At 42.2% G+C, this 16,227-nt stretch overlaps 1 protein-coding gene across 1 annotated transcript in view; it reads left to right on the plus strand.

Moving 5' to 3' along the window:
- Positions 1-1,826: 1,826 nt before the first annotated feature.
- The window catches only part of LOC121556826 (collagen alpha-6(IV) chain-like), an 85,308-nt gene continuing 70,907 nt past the window's right edge, over positions 1,827-16,227 (plus strand). Inside the window, exons 1-4 of the mRNA XM_045205190.1 lie at positions 1,827-1,908; positions 2,227-2,316; positions 11,163-11,323; positions 15,284-15,353. Of these exons, the coding sequence (XP_045061125.1) occupies positions 1,827-1,908; positions 2,227-2,316; positions 11,163-11,323; positions 15,284-15,353 (403 nt within the window). The remainder of the gene's footprint in view (positions 1,909-2,226; positions 2,317-11,162; positions 11,324-15,283; positions 15,354-16,227) is intronic.

Here is a 16,227-nt window from a genome sequence, read left to right on the forward strand (position 1 = left end):
AGAGCGCGGCCCCCCAGGTCTGTCACCTCAAGTGCATTTTGTCCCCATCTCCTGCACTTCTCTCATAGAACATGGCCTGTCTTCTACTAATCTCTTGATGTTTGAAGCATTCATTGTCATAGCATCTGAATATGGATTTAAACCCTCAACACTTAGACTCTCAATTATGGCTTGTACATGCAGAAATGGTGTTGGTGCTGTAGATAATGTTATTAAGTTCTGTATAGCTTGTATTGCAATGTTGTTGTGTGTACACTCTTAGAAGTAAAGGACCCTGTGGGGGGGAAAGGGTCTTAGAGGAACCCCTGTGTAATGGTTGAAACCGGAACCTTTTTGTGATGGGAGGGGTTCCATTTTGAACCTTTTTAATAATATATTGTAGACGTGGCAGCCTATCAGAAGATTGGAGGCATTGCTAATTGTAGGTGTGGCTTTCAGGTAGTTATTTTTGGCCACCCATTAGAGTAAATGCCATAGAGTACACAGTATGAGTCATAATACCCATAAAACCTAGCAGTCAAACAGGGAAATGGTTCCAATCGTTTTTCCACCATTCGTTTTTCCCATAGGGGATTTTAGAAACACTTAAAATAAGGTCTGTGTTTTGTGTTGGCTTAGCCTGGCGTGACATTCTGATAAACTGAAATCCTTCTCAGACAAGGTGACTTTTGTCAATATATTCGCCTGTGTTTAACCCCAACAAATGAAATGCTAATTACCTGCTAATGTGGCTATCATAAAGAACTACAAATGCCATGATGATCTAGACGAGACTGCCGAATCGAGGCAAAGGTAAGAATCTCTGGATTAACTATCTAATGTTAGCTAAATGTAGTAATGCATAAATTGGCTACATTTCTTTCAATGTACCTGTTAGCAAAGGTGCCAGCTAGAGATGACGTGCAGGAGCTTGCAGGGATTTGTAGTTTTGCATGATATCTACTTTGATGCTAATTAGCATTTTTGAATGTGAGAGTAAATAAAGCTGAATATATTGATAAAAGTCACCTTGTCCGGGAGAGATTTACATAGTTATCAAAACGTCACGCCAGGGTAAGCCTAAACAAAACACAGCCCTTATTTTACATTTTTCTAAAATCCCCTATAGAAAAAATGCATGTTGGAAAACGATTGAAACCATGCCCCTATTTGACCGCTAGGTTTTATGGGTATTATGACACCTCCACTGTGGGTCTCTATTCCTGTTCATCATGTTAAGTTTGTACACTGCAAATGTATATTTTCCTTGAATATTTAGGCATATTCTAATATAATATTCATAATACTAACATTACTGATTATATATAGTAATACAGTAGTAACTATTACATCTATAGGATTTGCGTAAGCTCTTGAGGAACTCATACACCTCAGTAAGCCTCATTGAAGCTACAAAACTGTCAGTGTTCAACATTTATATGTGAAGACAATACAAAAGAACAGATGAACAGGAATGACATTTATGCCCACGGGTGGCATTAAAATAGCTATCTGAAAGCCACGCCCCTATTAAGCCATGTCTCCAGTCCAGGGTTCTTCCAGGAACCCTTTGCTACATTGAATCGTTATAGGTTCCTCCAAGAAACCCTCAACTAACCAAAGGTGCAAATATAGCAATGGTTGCTTGAGGAACTCCAGGGGTTCCTTGAGGATCTCCAGGATTCCTCGAGTCACCACTGATTCTGTGAATGTAGTTTGCTTCCATTTTTCCTCATCTTGTCAGCTAATATTTCACTTGTGTTTGTCTTGCTAAACATGTTCCCTGTCTGATCTGCATGCCTTTGTGTCTCCTGCAATGATGTCATCATTGTGTGTGTCCCGGGATGATGTCATCATTCTGTGTGTGCCCCTCGTATGACATCATCGTGTGTCTTGTGATGTGTGTTGGGTGGGCCATAGGTTGTGGAGGTAAGCACTCCTGTTTCACTGGTTTGAATTAATAGTAAAAACACCATAATTTAGACATGCACTTTATTCGATCCTGGAATTCCTGTGAGGGGATTCTGCATTGTAGTAGCAGTCATTTTTACAGTAACAAAACCATTACCATTAATTACCAAAACCATTAATTGATTTCATTCGACCATGGGATAAAAATATACTGTATGAATAGTGCACTGTGGATTTGATTGAATTGATCTCTCAATGTATTCTGTATATTTGTGGACCCCTTCACTCAGCCATTGGGATATTGGGTTAAGGTGTGTGATCGTGGTTGTGCTGCAGGTACGTACTGCATCCCAGGTGCACCAGGAGAGCCTGGAGCGGATGGAGATCAAGGTCCTCCTGGATCTGCAGGGTTCCCAGGTAGCAAAGGTGAGTCATTATGTTACATGGATTTATTTATGTGGAATTATTAGTACATGTGTCTAGAGCTGTTGCGGTGACCATATTACCACCACACCGGCAGTCATGAGTCATGACCGCGGTAAAATTCCACATGACCGTTGAGTCATGGTAATCTCCTTTTATGCACTCTGGACATGCTTTGGTAGTACCCAACTTGCTAACTACCATCAGGTTCTAATGGCCTGGTACTCAGGGCTGTATTGTTCCTCTAACCACTCTGACATCAATGCAAATGCGATCAAAAATGACATCAAACACATATCATCAAAACAGTATCGTTCTTTTAAAACTCACTGTGATAATCAATTTGAAGAAAGAAGTTCAAGAGCAGGTTGAAACTGAATGTAAAACACGGTCGATGTGAATGTTGTTTCAAAGCCTAACACAATGAAATGGACAGCGCTTTCTAAGGTGATGATTCATTCAAAACACCCATAAACAGATTAGAGCTTATGCATGTGCATAGGCCTATGAGCCCAAGCCTCCCCAAAAAACGAAATAAAAATGATGATTGTGCCGTTATACAATACATAGCCTACCGCATATTGCTCATGGCAGAATAACAAAACTGATTCATAATTGGTCTAGACTATAATCCAAAATTAAATACATTTGAGTAATCGCCTTCGAGTGTGGACTGTATTATTATGCATACTGGATGGACTGGTTACCTTATGCTATGTTCCAATAGCCCTAGGCCAGGGTTTCCCAAACTCGGTCCTCGGGACCCCAAGCGTTATGTTACTATCGATGTTCCCGAACAGATTTCACTTGGTTTCCCAAATGAGGCACTGGGTAGCTGCAACAGAGTTGGAGAGCCCATGGCATAGAGAGTTTGGGCAGAATGTCACCTGTTGCGCAGCAAGAGCATGCATCTCAAACAGTGGTTGATGCGTGGAGTGAAATATGTGTTCTTATATTTATTTCTCAGCTGCTCATATTAAGCACATGCTCCACTATAAAATCGAAGTAGCTTACCTGGCATCATTGACAAACGGACCGGCGGGAAAGCGCGCGCTCATTCGCTATTCGAGTGCGTACAGATAACGTGTGTTTTCCCCTGCCTCTGTTTCTGCCCATTTGATAATGGGCCATTATAAATCAAAACTAATTTTACTTTAATATGTAAAGACAGTATTACATTGAGAATAGTCTGATGGGTGAAAATATGATCACTTCGATGAGAGAACTAGCCTGAGGGAAGGAACAGAGCGCAATTTATTTTTAATTTTTTTACTTTCTCAAATCATCAATAACCTATAGTCACATCATGCAGCCCATAAATGTTTTGATTTCTAAGACATTCTAAGATTTGTATCATTCACAACTAAAGTTGCCAAATAACTTTAAATCTAGCGTATAGGACCAAATGTTTCAAATTATCACTTTTGGCTCAACATAGCCACTTCATATGCGCACTTGCTCTGGAACGGTAAAAATATCCTTTCTATTTTATTCAGCTAAGTTCAAAAATATAAACGCAACATGTAAAGTGTTGGTCCCATGTTTCAAGAACTGAAATTAAAGATCCTAGAAATGTTCTATACACACAAAAAGCTTATTTCTCTAAAAATGTGCACAAATTTGTTTACATCCCTGTTGGTGAGAATGTACAGTGGCTTGCGAAACTATTCACCCCCCTTGGCATTTTTCCTATTTTGTTGCCTTACAACCTGGAATTAAAATAGATTTTGGGGGGGGTTGTATCATTTGATTTACACAACATGCCTACCACTCTGAAGATGGGGTGAAACAAACAAGAAATAAGACAAAAAAAAACAGAAAACTTGAGCGTGCATAACTATTCACCCCCCCAAAGTCAATACTACGATGGTGTTCTCGGGGTGATGAGAGGTGTTGGGTTTGCGCCAGACATAGCGTTTTCCTTGATGGCCAAAAAGCTCAATTTTAGTCTCATCTGACCAGAGTACCTTCTTCCATGTGTTGGGGGAGTCTCCCACATGGCTTTTGGCAAACACCAAATGTGTTTGCTTATTTTTTTCTTTAAGCAATGGCTTTTTTCTGGCCGCTCTTCCATAAAGCCAAGCTCTGTGGAGTGTACGGCTTAAATTGGTCCTATGGACAGATACTCCAATCTTCGCTGTGGAGATTTGCAGCTCCTTCAGGGTTATCTTTGGTCTCTTTGTTGCCTCTCTGATTACTCTGATTAATGCCCTCCTTGCATGGTCCGTGAGTTTTGGTGGGCAGCCCTCTCTTGGCAGGTTTGTTGTGGTGCCATATTCTTTCCATTTTTTAATAATGGATTTAATGGTGCTCCATGGGATGTTCAAAGTTTCTGATATTTTTTTATAAACCATCCCTGATCTGTACTTCTCCACAACTTTGTCCCTGACCTGTTTGGAGAGCTCCTTGGTCTTCATGGTTCCGCTTGCTTGGTGGTGCCCCTGGCTTAGTGGTGTTGTAGACTCTGGGGCCTTTCAGAACAGGTGTACTGTATATATACTGAGATCATGTGACAGATCATGTGACACTTAGATTGCACACAGGTGGACTTTATTTAACTAATTATGTGACTTCTGAAGGTAATTGGTTGCACCAGATGTTATTTAGGGGCTTCATAGCAAAGGGGTGAATACATATGCATGCATCACTTTTCCGTTATTTATTGTGTAGAATCTTTTGAAACAAGTTCTTTTTTTCATTTCACTTTACCAATTTTGACTATTTTGTGTATGTCCATTGCATGAAATCCAAATAAAAATCAATTTAAATTGCAGGTTGTAATGCAACAAAATAAGAAAAACGCCAAGGGAGATGAATACTTTTGCAAGGCGCTGTATACTTTGCCAAGATTATCCATCCACCTGACAGGTGTGGTATGTCAAGAAGCTGATTAAACAGCATGATAATTACACAGGATTACCTTGTGCTGGGGACAATAAAAGGCCACTCTAAAATGTGCAGTTTTGTCACACAACACAATGTGACAGATGTCTCAAGTTTTGAGGGAGTGTGCAATTGGCATGCTGACTGCAGGAATGTCCACCAAACCTTTTCCCAGAGAATTGAATGTTAATTTCAACATTGTTTTAGAGAATTTGGCAGTACGTCCAACCGGCCTCACAACCGACAACCACATGTAACCATTCCAGCCCAAGACCTCCGCATCTGGCTTCTTCACCTGCGGGATCATCTGAGACCAGCCACCCAGACAGCTGATGAAACTGTGGGATTGCACAACCGAATAATTTCTGCACAAACTGTCAGCAACTGTCTCAGGAAAGCTCATCTGCGTGCTCGTCGTCCTCACCAGGGTCTTGACCTGACTACAGTCATCGTAACCAACTTCAGTGGGCAAATGCTCACATTCGATGGCCACTTGCACGCTGGAGAAGTGTGCTCTTCACGGATTAATCCTGGTTGTAAATGTACCGAGCATGTATGGTGTCGTGTGGGCTAGCATTTTGCTGATGTCAACATTGTCAACAGAGTGCCCCATGGTAGCGGTGGGGTTATGGTATGCGCAGGCAGGCACAAGCTACGGACAACGAACACAATTGCATTTTATCGATGTCAATTTCAATGCACAGAGATACTGTGACGAGATCCTGAGGCCCATTGTCGTGCCTTTCATCCGCCGCCTTCACCTCATGTTTCAGCATGATAATGCACGGCCCCATGTCGCAAGGATCTGTACACAATTCCTGGAAGCTGAAAATGTTCCTGTTCTTCCATGGCCTGCATACTCACCAGACATGTCACCCATGAGCATGTTTGTGATGCTCTGGATCAACGTGTACGACAGTGTGTTCCAGTTCCCGCCAATATCCAGCAACTTCGCACAGCAATCGAAGAGAGTGGGACACATTCCCAGGCCACAATCAACAGCTTGATCAACTCTATGCGAAGGAGATGTGTCTTGCTGCATGAGGTAAATGGTGGTCACACCAGATACTGACTGGTTTTCTGATCCACGCATCTAGTAAAAAAAAAAAAAGTATCTGTGCCCAACAGATGCATATCTATATTCCCAGTCATGTGAAATCCATAGATTAGGCCCTTAAATAATGTATTTCAATTGACTGATTTCCGTATATGAACTGTAATCTTTGAAATTGTTGAATGTTGCATTTATATTTTTGTTCAGTGTATATTCTTCTTACTATAAAATCATATAAATAATGGCGCCGGAGAAGATGGCTGCCATTTTACAGCCCTCTAACCAATTCTACTATTATGTGTGTTTTTTGGCGTTATTTGTAATTTATTCTGTACATAATGTTTATGCCACCATCTGTTATGACCAAAAAGAGCTTCTGGATATCAGGACAGTGATTACTCACCTCGTATTGGACGAAGATTCTTTATTCAACGCGTCAGACACGAAGGATATCCTACAGACACCCGACAAGGCCCAAATCCCTGTCATTCGCATGAGAAAGAGACAGAGATATTGTGGACGTAGGTCGGGGTGCCTTGTAAGGATCCGACTGCGAGCGAGTAAACTGCCTCTTCCATCAATCCTATTAGCCAATGTTCAATCATTTGAAAACAAATTGGACGACCTAAGATTACGGTTATCCTACAAATGGGACATTAAAAACTGTAATATCTTATGTTTCACAGAGTCATGGCTGAACGACGTCATTGATAACATACAGCTGGCGGGATATACGCTATATCGTCAGGATAGAATGGCTGACTCCAGTAAGACAAGGGGTGGCGGTCTGTGTATATTTGTAAACAACAGCTGGTGCAAAAAATCTAATACTAAGGTAGTCTCAAGGTTTTGCTCGCCTGAGATAGAGTATCTCATGTTAAGCTGTAGACCACACTATTTACCAAGAGAGTTTTCTTCTATATTTTTCGTAGCTGTCTATATACCACCACAAACCAATGCTGGCACTAAGACTGCACTCAATGAGCTGTATAAGACCATAAGTGCAACCAGAGGAAAAAAAAAACTATAGACCGCCTTTACTCCACACACAGAGACGCATACAAAGCTCTCCCTCACCCTCTATTTGGCAAATCTGACCATAACTCTATCCTCCTGATTCCTGCTTATAAGCAAAAACTAAAGCAGGAAGCACCAGTGACTCGGTTAATAAAAAAGTGGTCTGATGACGCAGATGCTAAGCTACAGGACTGTTTTGCTAGCACAGACTGGAATATGTTCCGGGATTCTTCAGATGGCATTGAGGAGTACGCCACATCAGTCACTGGCTTCATCAATAAGTGCATCGATAACGTCGTCCCCACAGTGACCGTACGTACATACCCCAACCAGAAGCCATGGATTACAGGCAACATCCGTACTGAGCTAAAGGCTAGAGCTGCCGCTTTCAAGGAGCGGGACTCTAACCCGGACGCTTTTAAGAAATCCCGCTATGCCCTCTGACGAACCATCAAACAGGCAAAGAGTCAATACAGGACTAAGATTGAATCGTACTTCACCGGCTCTGACGCTCGTCGGATGTGGCAGGGCTTGAAAACCATTACAGACTACAAAGGGAAGCACAGCTGCGAGCCGCCTAGTGACACAAGCCTACCAGACGAGCTAAATCACTTCTATGCTCGCTTTGAGGCAAGCAACACTGAAGCATGCATGAGAGCACCAGCTGTTCCGGATGACTATGTGATCACGCTCTCCGTAGCCGATGTGAGTAAGACTTTTAAGCAGGTCAGCATTCACAAGGCCGTAGGGCCAGACGGATTACCAGGACATGTACTCCGAGCATGTGCTGACCAACTGGCAAGTGTCTTCACTGACATTTTCAACATGTCCCTGACTGAGTCTGTAATACCAACATGTTTCAAGCAGACCACCATAGTCCCTGTGCCCAAGGACACTGAGATAACCTGCCTAAATGACTACCGACCCGTAGCACTCATGTCTGTAGCCATGAAGTGCTTTGAAAGGCTGGTCATGGCTCACATCAACACCATTATCCCAGAAACCCTAGACCCACCCCAACAGATCTACAGATGATGCAATCTCTATTGCACTCCACACTGCCCTTTCCCACCTGAACAACAGGAACACCTACGTGAGAATGCTATTTATTGACTACAGCTCAGCGTTCAACACCATAGTGCCCTCAAAGCTCATCACTAAGCTAAGGATCCTAGGACTAAACACCTCCCTCTGCAACTGGATCCTGGACTTCCTGACGGGCCACCCCCAGGTGGTAAGGGTAGGTAACAACACATCTGCCACGCTGATCCTCAACACGGGGGCCCCTCAGGGGTGCGTGCTCAGACCCCTCCTGTACTCCCTGTTCACCCATGACTGCATGGCCAGGCACGACTCCTACACCATCATTAAGTTTGCCGACGACACAACAGTGGTACGCCTGATCACCGACAACAATGAGACAGCCTATAGGGAGGAGGTCAGAGACCTGGTCGTGTGGTGCCAGGAGAACAACCTCTCCCTCAACGTGATCAAGACAAAGGAGATGATTGTGGACTACAGGGGGAAAAAAAGAGGACTGAGCATGCCCCCATTCTAATCGACGGGGCTGTAGTGGAACAGGTTGAGAGCTTGGTGTCCACATCACCAACAAACTGTCATGGTCCAAACACACCAAGACAGTCGTGAAGAGGGCACGACAAAGCCTATTCCCCATCAGGAGACTGAAAACATTTGGCATGGGTCCTCAGATCTTCAAAAAGTTATACAGCTGCACCATCGAGAGCATCCTAACTGGTTGCATCACCGCCTGGAATTGCAACTGCTCGGCCTCCGACCGCAAGGCACTACAGAGGGTAGTGCGTACGGCCCAGTACATCACTGGGGCCAAGCTTCCTGCCATCCAGGACCTCTATACCAGGCGGTGTCAGAGGAAGGCCCTCAAAATTGTCAAAGACTCCTGCCACCCTAGTCATAGACTGTTCTCTCTGCTACCGAACGGCAAGTGGTACCGGAGCGCCAAGTCTAGGTCCAAAAGGCTTCTCAACAGCTTCTACCCCCAACCCATAAGACTCCTGAACAGCTAATCATGGCAACCCGGACAATTTGCACTGCCCCCCCACCCCCACCCCGTCCACCTTTTTTACTCTGCTGCTACTCTGTTGATTATTTATGCAGGTCACTTTAACTCTACCCACATGTACATATTACCTCAATTACCTCAACTAGCCGGTGCCCCCGCACATTGACTCTGCACAGGTACCCCCCTGTATATAGCCTCCCTACTGTTATTTTATTTTACTGCTGCTCTTTAGTTATTTGTTTTACTTTGCATTGTTGATTAAGGGCTTGTAAGTAAGCATTTCACTATCATATCTACACCTGTTTTATTCGGCGCATGTGGCAAATAAAATTTGATTTGATATAATATAAAAATAATGGCACAGGATTTATAAGCATATCTTGTCAGATAAATAAACAAGCCTACAGCCTATGGCATGGAGCATAGCCAGATAACATACAGTAGGCCAACTCCTATTCTGTTTTTCTGAAATAGATTTTCTTCACATCATAATGTTCCTTTAGACCTGACTAAAATAAATAATGGATTTATTATGATGGTGTATATTCAATTGATTTATTCAACTTTTTTTTTTATGTAGATGTTCCAAAGGCGCACATCAGCGGCTTGTATGCAGCTTGTATGCATGGAGGCCTGAAGATGCTAAACATGTTTATGTTAATTAACGGTCTTGTATATTAGAGGGTTGGTCTTCTGTGACCAATGGCACCTTATTATTCCCACCATAGTGCACTTTTGTGGCTTTGAAATTAAGTTAATGCCCTATACACTGAGTGTACAACACATTAGGAACACCTTCCTAATATTCAGTTGCACCCTTTTGCCCTCAGAACAAACTCATTTCATCGGGACATGTACTACAAGGTGTTGAAAGCGTTCCACAGGGATGCTGGCCCATGTTGATTCCAATGCTTCCCACAGTTGTGTCAAGTTGGCTGGATGTCCTTTGGGTAGTGGACCATTCTTGATACACACGGGAAACTGTTGAGCGTGAAAACCCAGCAGCATTGCAATTCTTGACACACTCAAACTGGTGCGATTGGCACCTACTACCATACCCCGTTCAAAGGCACTTAAATTGTTTGTCTTTACCATTCACCCTCTGAATGTCACACATACAGTACACAATCCATGTCTCAATTGTCTCAAGTCATGTCTCCTCCCCTTCATCTACACTGATTGAAGTGGATTTAACAGGTGACATCAATAAGGGATCATAGTTTTCACCTGGATTCACCTAGTCAGTCTATGGCATGGAAAGAGCAGGCGTTCCTAATGTTTTGTACACTCAGTAAATAGGCTGCCATTGTACACAGCTATTCTGTACCTTTCTCATACAGATGTAGGATCTTAATTCGAGCCAGTTTGCTACAGCAGGAAAACAATCCTGCAGCAACAGAAAATGTGAATTATTATGTGGATTATATAATGAATATACCTTTTTGTAGGGGTTGATACATTTTTTGTTAGGGAAAACCCAAATCAAGTCTGAAATTTCAAAGTGGAAATTACTTTAGAAGACTCAAATGCACTACACATTTGCATGTCCTGCTGTGCAGGAATATTCTCAGCCACAAAAAAAAAAGGTGATCAAATTAAGATCCTACATCTGTACACTATGCCTTTTTGTATTCCATGGGGTGCACAACAGAACATATGTCCCACCGGCCAAATGTGGCCTGCGAGCCGATTTAATGTGGCCCACCAAGGCTGTCTTAGTATACATTAAATAATTAACAATGGTGCACCATTTTCTGGCCCCTTGAATCATGTCAATATCTGAAATTGGCCCCTTTGACAAATCAGTGAAACTCTGTTTAATCCTTCTCATTCACGTTGTCTCATTGTTTTTAGGACGTGATGGTGATTGTGATTGTGAGCTCCCCCCGCCTTCAAAGGGAGACCCTGGCCCCATGGGGGTTCCGGGATTGCCAGGTTTACCAGGACTTTCTGGGGCACCAGGCCTTAGGGGCAACATTGGTTTTCCCGGAGACATGGGAAGAAGTGGGGCAGACGTGAGTATCATTGTCAGGAGCTTTTCCTGACCCTGTGAGCTGATCAGAAAAAGCTATATTTTTACATAACCTTTATTTTGACAGGGTCATGCTGAGACCAAGATCTCTTTTACAGATGAGCCCTGTATACACATCAATTCACATCAATATACACTATACACATCGATATACAGTGCAATTCGGAAAGTATTCAGACCCCTTGACTTTTTCCACATTTTGTTACATTACAGCCTTATTCTAAGATGTATTGAATAGTTTATTTTTTTCCCTCATCAATCTTTTATTTTTATTAATTTTTATTGAACCTTTATTTAACTAGGCAAGTCAGTTAAGAACAAATTCTTATTTACAATGACGGCCAACACAATCTACACAAAATACCCCATAATGACAAAGCAAAAACAGGTTTTCAGAAATGTTTGCAAATGTATATAATAAAAATAAAAAATAAACGAAAATATGACATTTACATAAGTATTCAGACCCTTTACTTTGTTGAAGCACCTTTGGCAGCGATTACAGCTTAGAGTCTTCTTGGGTATGACGCTACAAGCTTGGCACACCTGTATTTGGGGAGCTTCTCCCATTCTTCTCTGCAGATCCTCTCAAGCTCTTGTCAGGTTGGATGGGGAGCGCTGCTGCACAGCTATTTTCAGGTCTCTCCAGAGATGTTTGATCAGGTTCAAGTCCGGGCTCTGGCTGGGCCACTCAAGGACATTCAGAGACTTGTACCGAAGCCACTCCTGCGTTGTTTTGACTCTGTGCTGTTGGAAGGTGACCCGTTGCCCCAGTCTGAGGTCCTGAGCACTCTGGAGCAGGTTTTCATCAAGGATCTCTCTGTACTTTGCTCCGTTCATCTTTCCCTCGATCCTGACTAGTCTCCCAGTCCCTGCCGCTGAACAATATCCCCACAGCATGATGCTGCCACCACCATAGGGAGGGTGCCAGGTTTCCTCCAGACGTGACGGTTGGCATTCAGGCCAAAGAGTTCAATCTTTGTTTCATCAGACCAGAGAATCTTGTTTCTTATGGTCTGAGAGTCCTTTAGCTGCAATTTGGCAAACTCCAAGTGGGCTGTCATGTGCCTTTTACTGAGGAGTTGCCTCTGTCTGGCCACTCTACCATAAAGGCGTGATTGGTGGAGTGCTGCAGAGATGGCTGTCCTTCTGGTAGGTTCTCCCATCTCCACAGAGGAACTCTGGAGCTCTGCCAAAGTGACCATTGGGTTCTTGGTCACATCCCTGATCAAGGCCCTTCTGACCCGATTCCTCAGTTTGGCCGCGCGGCCAGCTCTAGGAAGAGTCTTGGTGGTTCCAAAGTTCTTCCATTTAAGAATGATGGAGGCCGCTGTGTTCTTGGGAAATTTCAATGCTGCAGAAATTTTTTGGTACCCTTTCGCAGATCTGTGCCTCGACACAATCCTGTCTCGGAGCTCTACGGACAATTAATTCGACCTCATGGCATGGTTTTTGCTCTGACATGCACTGTCAACTGTGGGACCTTTTATAGACAGGTGTGTGCCATTCCAAATCATGTCCAATCAATTGAATTTACCACAAGTGGACTCCAATCAAGTTGTAGGAACATCAAGGATGATCAATAGAAACAGGATGCACCTGAGCTGAATTTCTAGTCTCATAGCAAAGGGTCTGAATACGTATGTAAATAAGGTATTTCTGTTTTTTATTTTTAATACATTTGCATGAATATCAAAAAACCTGTTTTTGCTTTGTCTTTATGTGGTATTGTGTGTAGATTGTTGAGGACATTTTTTCATTTAATCCATTTTCGAATAAGGCTGTAACATAACAAAATGTGGAAAAAAGTCAAGGGGTTTGAATACTTTCCGAATGCACATCAATATTCACATCAATACACAAAAAGCTAAACACAATCATAGAAAACAAACACACTCTTCAGTAAAAAGGTCCTCAATCAGCCTTTTGAATTGTCCTAGAGGCACCAATTCATCCCATTTTTTAGAGCCTTGGATATTATTCCACAAGTAAAGTGCAGAAATACTAAAAGCAGATTTACCTAACTCAATGGAGATCGAAGGGATCTCCAGTGTTAGCCATCCCTGAGACTGGGTCTGCTATCTCGTACGTCTGTAAGTTAACACTGAAGAAAGGTACGGCAGAACTTTATAAACTAAAAGAGTGCAATGCATCGATCTACAAGACTTCAAAGAAGGCCAGCCTACTGATACAGAATGCAGTGATGTGTACTGAACCTATTGGCCTTAGTAAAGCTGCTTCCAATGGCTTCAATACAGTGGCAGCTGCATTCATATAGAGAATATCGCCATATTCTATTACCAGTATGAATGTTGACTGAATTATTTGTTTTCTGCTATTAAATGACTGGCATGACCTATTCCTATAAAGGAAGCCCATTTTAATTCTTAATTTCTTAACTAACTCATCAACATGCTTTTTGAAAGATATATTTTCATCAATCCAGATACCCAGATATTTATAAGTGGGGACACGATCAATGAGGGCACCATCCAATGTAAATATGCATAAATCATCAGATACATTTTTACGTGATTTGGAGAATAACATATACTTGGTTTTACCTGCATTAAATACCAATTTCATTTCAACAAAGGCTTTCCGCAAAGCAATAAAAACAGATTGAAGCTCCGAAAGAGTGAGGTCAACCGTGGGGGCAATAGCATACACAACAGTGTCATCTGGATACAGGTGTATGTTAATTTTTTTTTGCAGATAGACCAACATTGTTCATATAGACAGTAAAAAGTACAGGACCTAAAATGGATCCCCGTGGGACACCTTTCTTAATTTCAAGGAAACCTAACTTAACACCATCAGAAAAAACACATTGTGTCCTATCTGTCAAGTAATTTTCTAACGAATTAAATGACGCCTGATCTATACCGATTGCAGACAATATTTTAATCAATAAAGAGGGGTCAACTCTTCGATAAGTCAATAAAGAGGGCAGCACAGTGCCGAGTCAGCTTTTTTAGCCTTGGCCCTGATTTCTTAATCAGGTCTGAAAATTGTATGGAGAACCAAGGATTTGTTCTATTTTTAACTGTAAGGCATTTAAAGCAGGCATGTTTGTCTGCCAGAGATATAACAATAGATGAGAAAAGTTCAAGAGCCAATTCAGGCTCAGCCATGCAACTGATAGAGAAGTAAAATATTGTTTTTATCTATCTTCATAATTATATGAGGATCAATGTTTTGATGTTTGGTGTCTCTAATACATACAATAGGAAAGTGATCACTGATGTCATTAGCAAAGACACCACTCAATAAGTACTTGTGGGGGCTATTTGTCAAAATTAGGTCAATCAGATTAGTTGAGTCAGGTTAAAGTCAGAACAAATATTGTTCAAATGATCAGAGGCCAGGGTAAGCCAATTTAAAGTCAAAACCTCATAAAATAACTAATTCAAATGACAGAAAAGGTTTACAATATTCAGAAATAGTATCAACAGCATCCGTCAGTGCAGCAAGGGGGCAATAAATCCCTACTATAACCCAAACACTCAAACTTTTGGGGGATAGTGACACTTAGAGAACATGATGCCAGGAGTCGATTTCACATATGTGGCCACCCCTCCCCCCTTTTCAGTCTATTGTAATCATTTCATTGTCCTTATCCATGATTGAACCCTTGAGCCAGGTCTCCGTGAGAACCAGAATATCAGGGCTCATATCATGCACCCTAGGCCCTAGGTGCAGTACAGTAAGCAAGATTTGGTTGCATTTTAGTGGGCTCCCTCTTGACGGTGGAGAGAAAAATTGTGCAGCTTTAAAGTGAACGTCCTGCAATTCGCAGGGCCCTATAGGCAGAGGCACCTCTGGGACAACTTCTGCCCAACCATAAATGATCGTATAGTTGCAATGCTTAGCCAAGGCTATACACAACAAACAGAACCAGGCTAATGTTGAGTTGATTCAAATGATTTTTTCAATTTTATAGGGCTTCCCAGGATTTGCAGGTGTCCGGGGTCCAAAAGGTCAGAAAGGTGACTTCTATCTATGTATTAAAGGTAAGGGTGACTTTTCGTTTGTCGATGTGAACATTCTATCTTGCCATTGGATGTATTTATACTGAACCAAAATATAAACGCAACATGTAAAGTGTTGGTCCCATGTTTCATGAGCTGAAATAAAAGATCCCTGAAATTTTCCATACGCACAACAAGCTTATTTCTCTAACATTTTGTGCAGGAATTTGTTTACATCTCTGTTAGTGAGAATTTCTGTCTGTAATGAAGCCCTTTTATGGGGAAAAAATCATTCTGATTGGCTGGGCCTGGCTGCCAAGCGGGTGGGCCTATGCCCTCTCAAGCCCACCCATGGCTGCACCCCTGGCCAATAGTGAAATCCATATATTAGGGCCTAATGAATTTATTTAAATTGACTGATTTCCTTATATGAACTGTAACACAAAAATAAAAAACATAAATACCTTATTTACATAAGTATTCAGACCCTTTGTATGAGACTCGAAATTGAGCTCAGATGCTTCCTGTTTCCATTGATCATCATTCAGATGTTTCTACAACTTGATTGGAGTCCAACTGTGGTCAATTCAATTGATTGGACATGATTTGTAAAGGCACAAACCTGTCTATATAAGGTCCCACGGTTGACAGTGCATGTCAGAGCAAAAACCAAGCCAGAAGGAATTGTCCGTAGAGCTCCGAGATAGGATTGTGTCCAGGCACAGATCTGGGGAAGGTACAAAAAAAATGTCTGCAGCATTGAAGTTCCCCAAGAACACAGTGGCCTCCATTTTTCTTAAATGGAAGAACTTTGGAACCACCAAGACTCTTCCTAGAGCTGGCTGCCCAGCCAAACTGAGCAATCGGGGGAGAAGGGCCTTTATCAGGGAGGTGACCAAGAACCCAATGGTCACTC

The sequence above is a fragment of the Coregonus clupeaformis genome, chromosome 19 (assembly GCF_020615455.1).
Source record: "Coregonus clupeaformis isolate EN_2021a chromosome 19, ASM2061545v1, whole genome shotgun sequence".
NCBI classification, from domain to species: domain Eukaryota; kingdom Metazoa; phylum Chordata; class Actinopteri; order Salmoniformes; family Salmonidae; genus Coregonus; species Coregonus clupeaformis.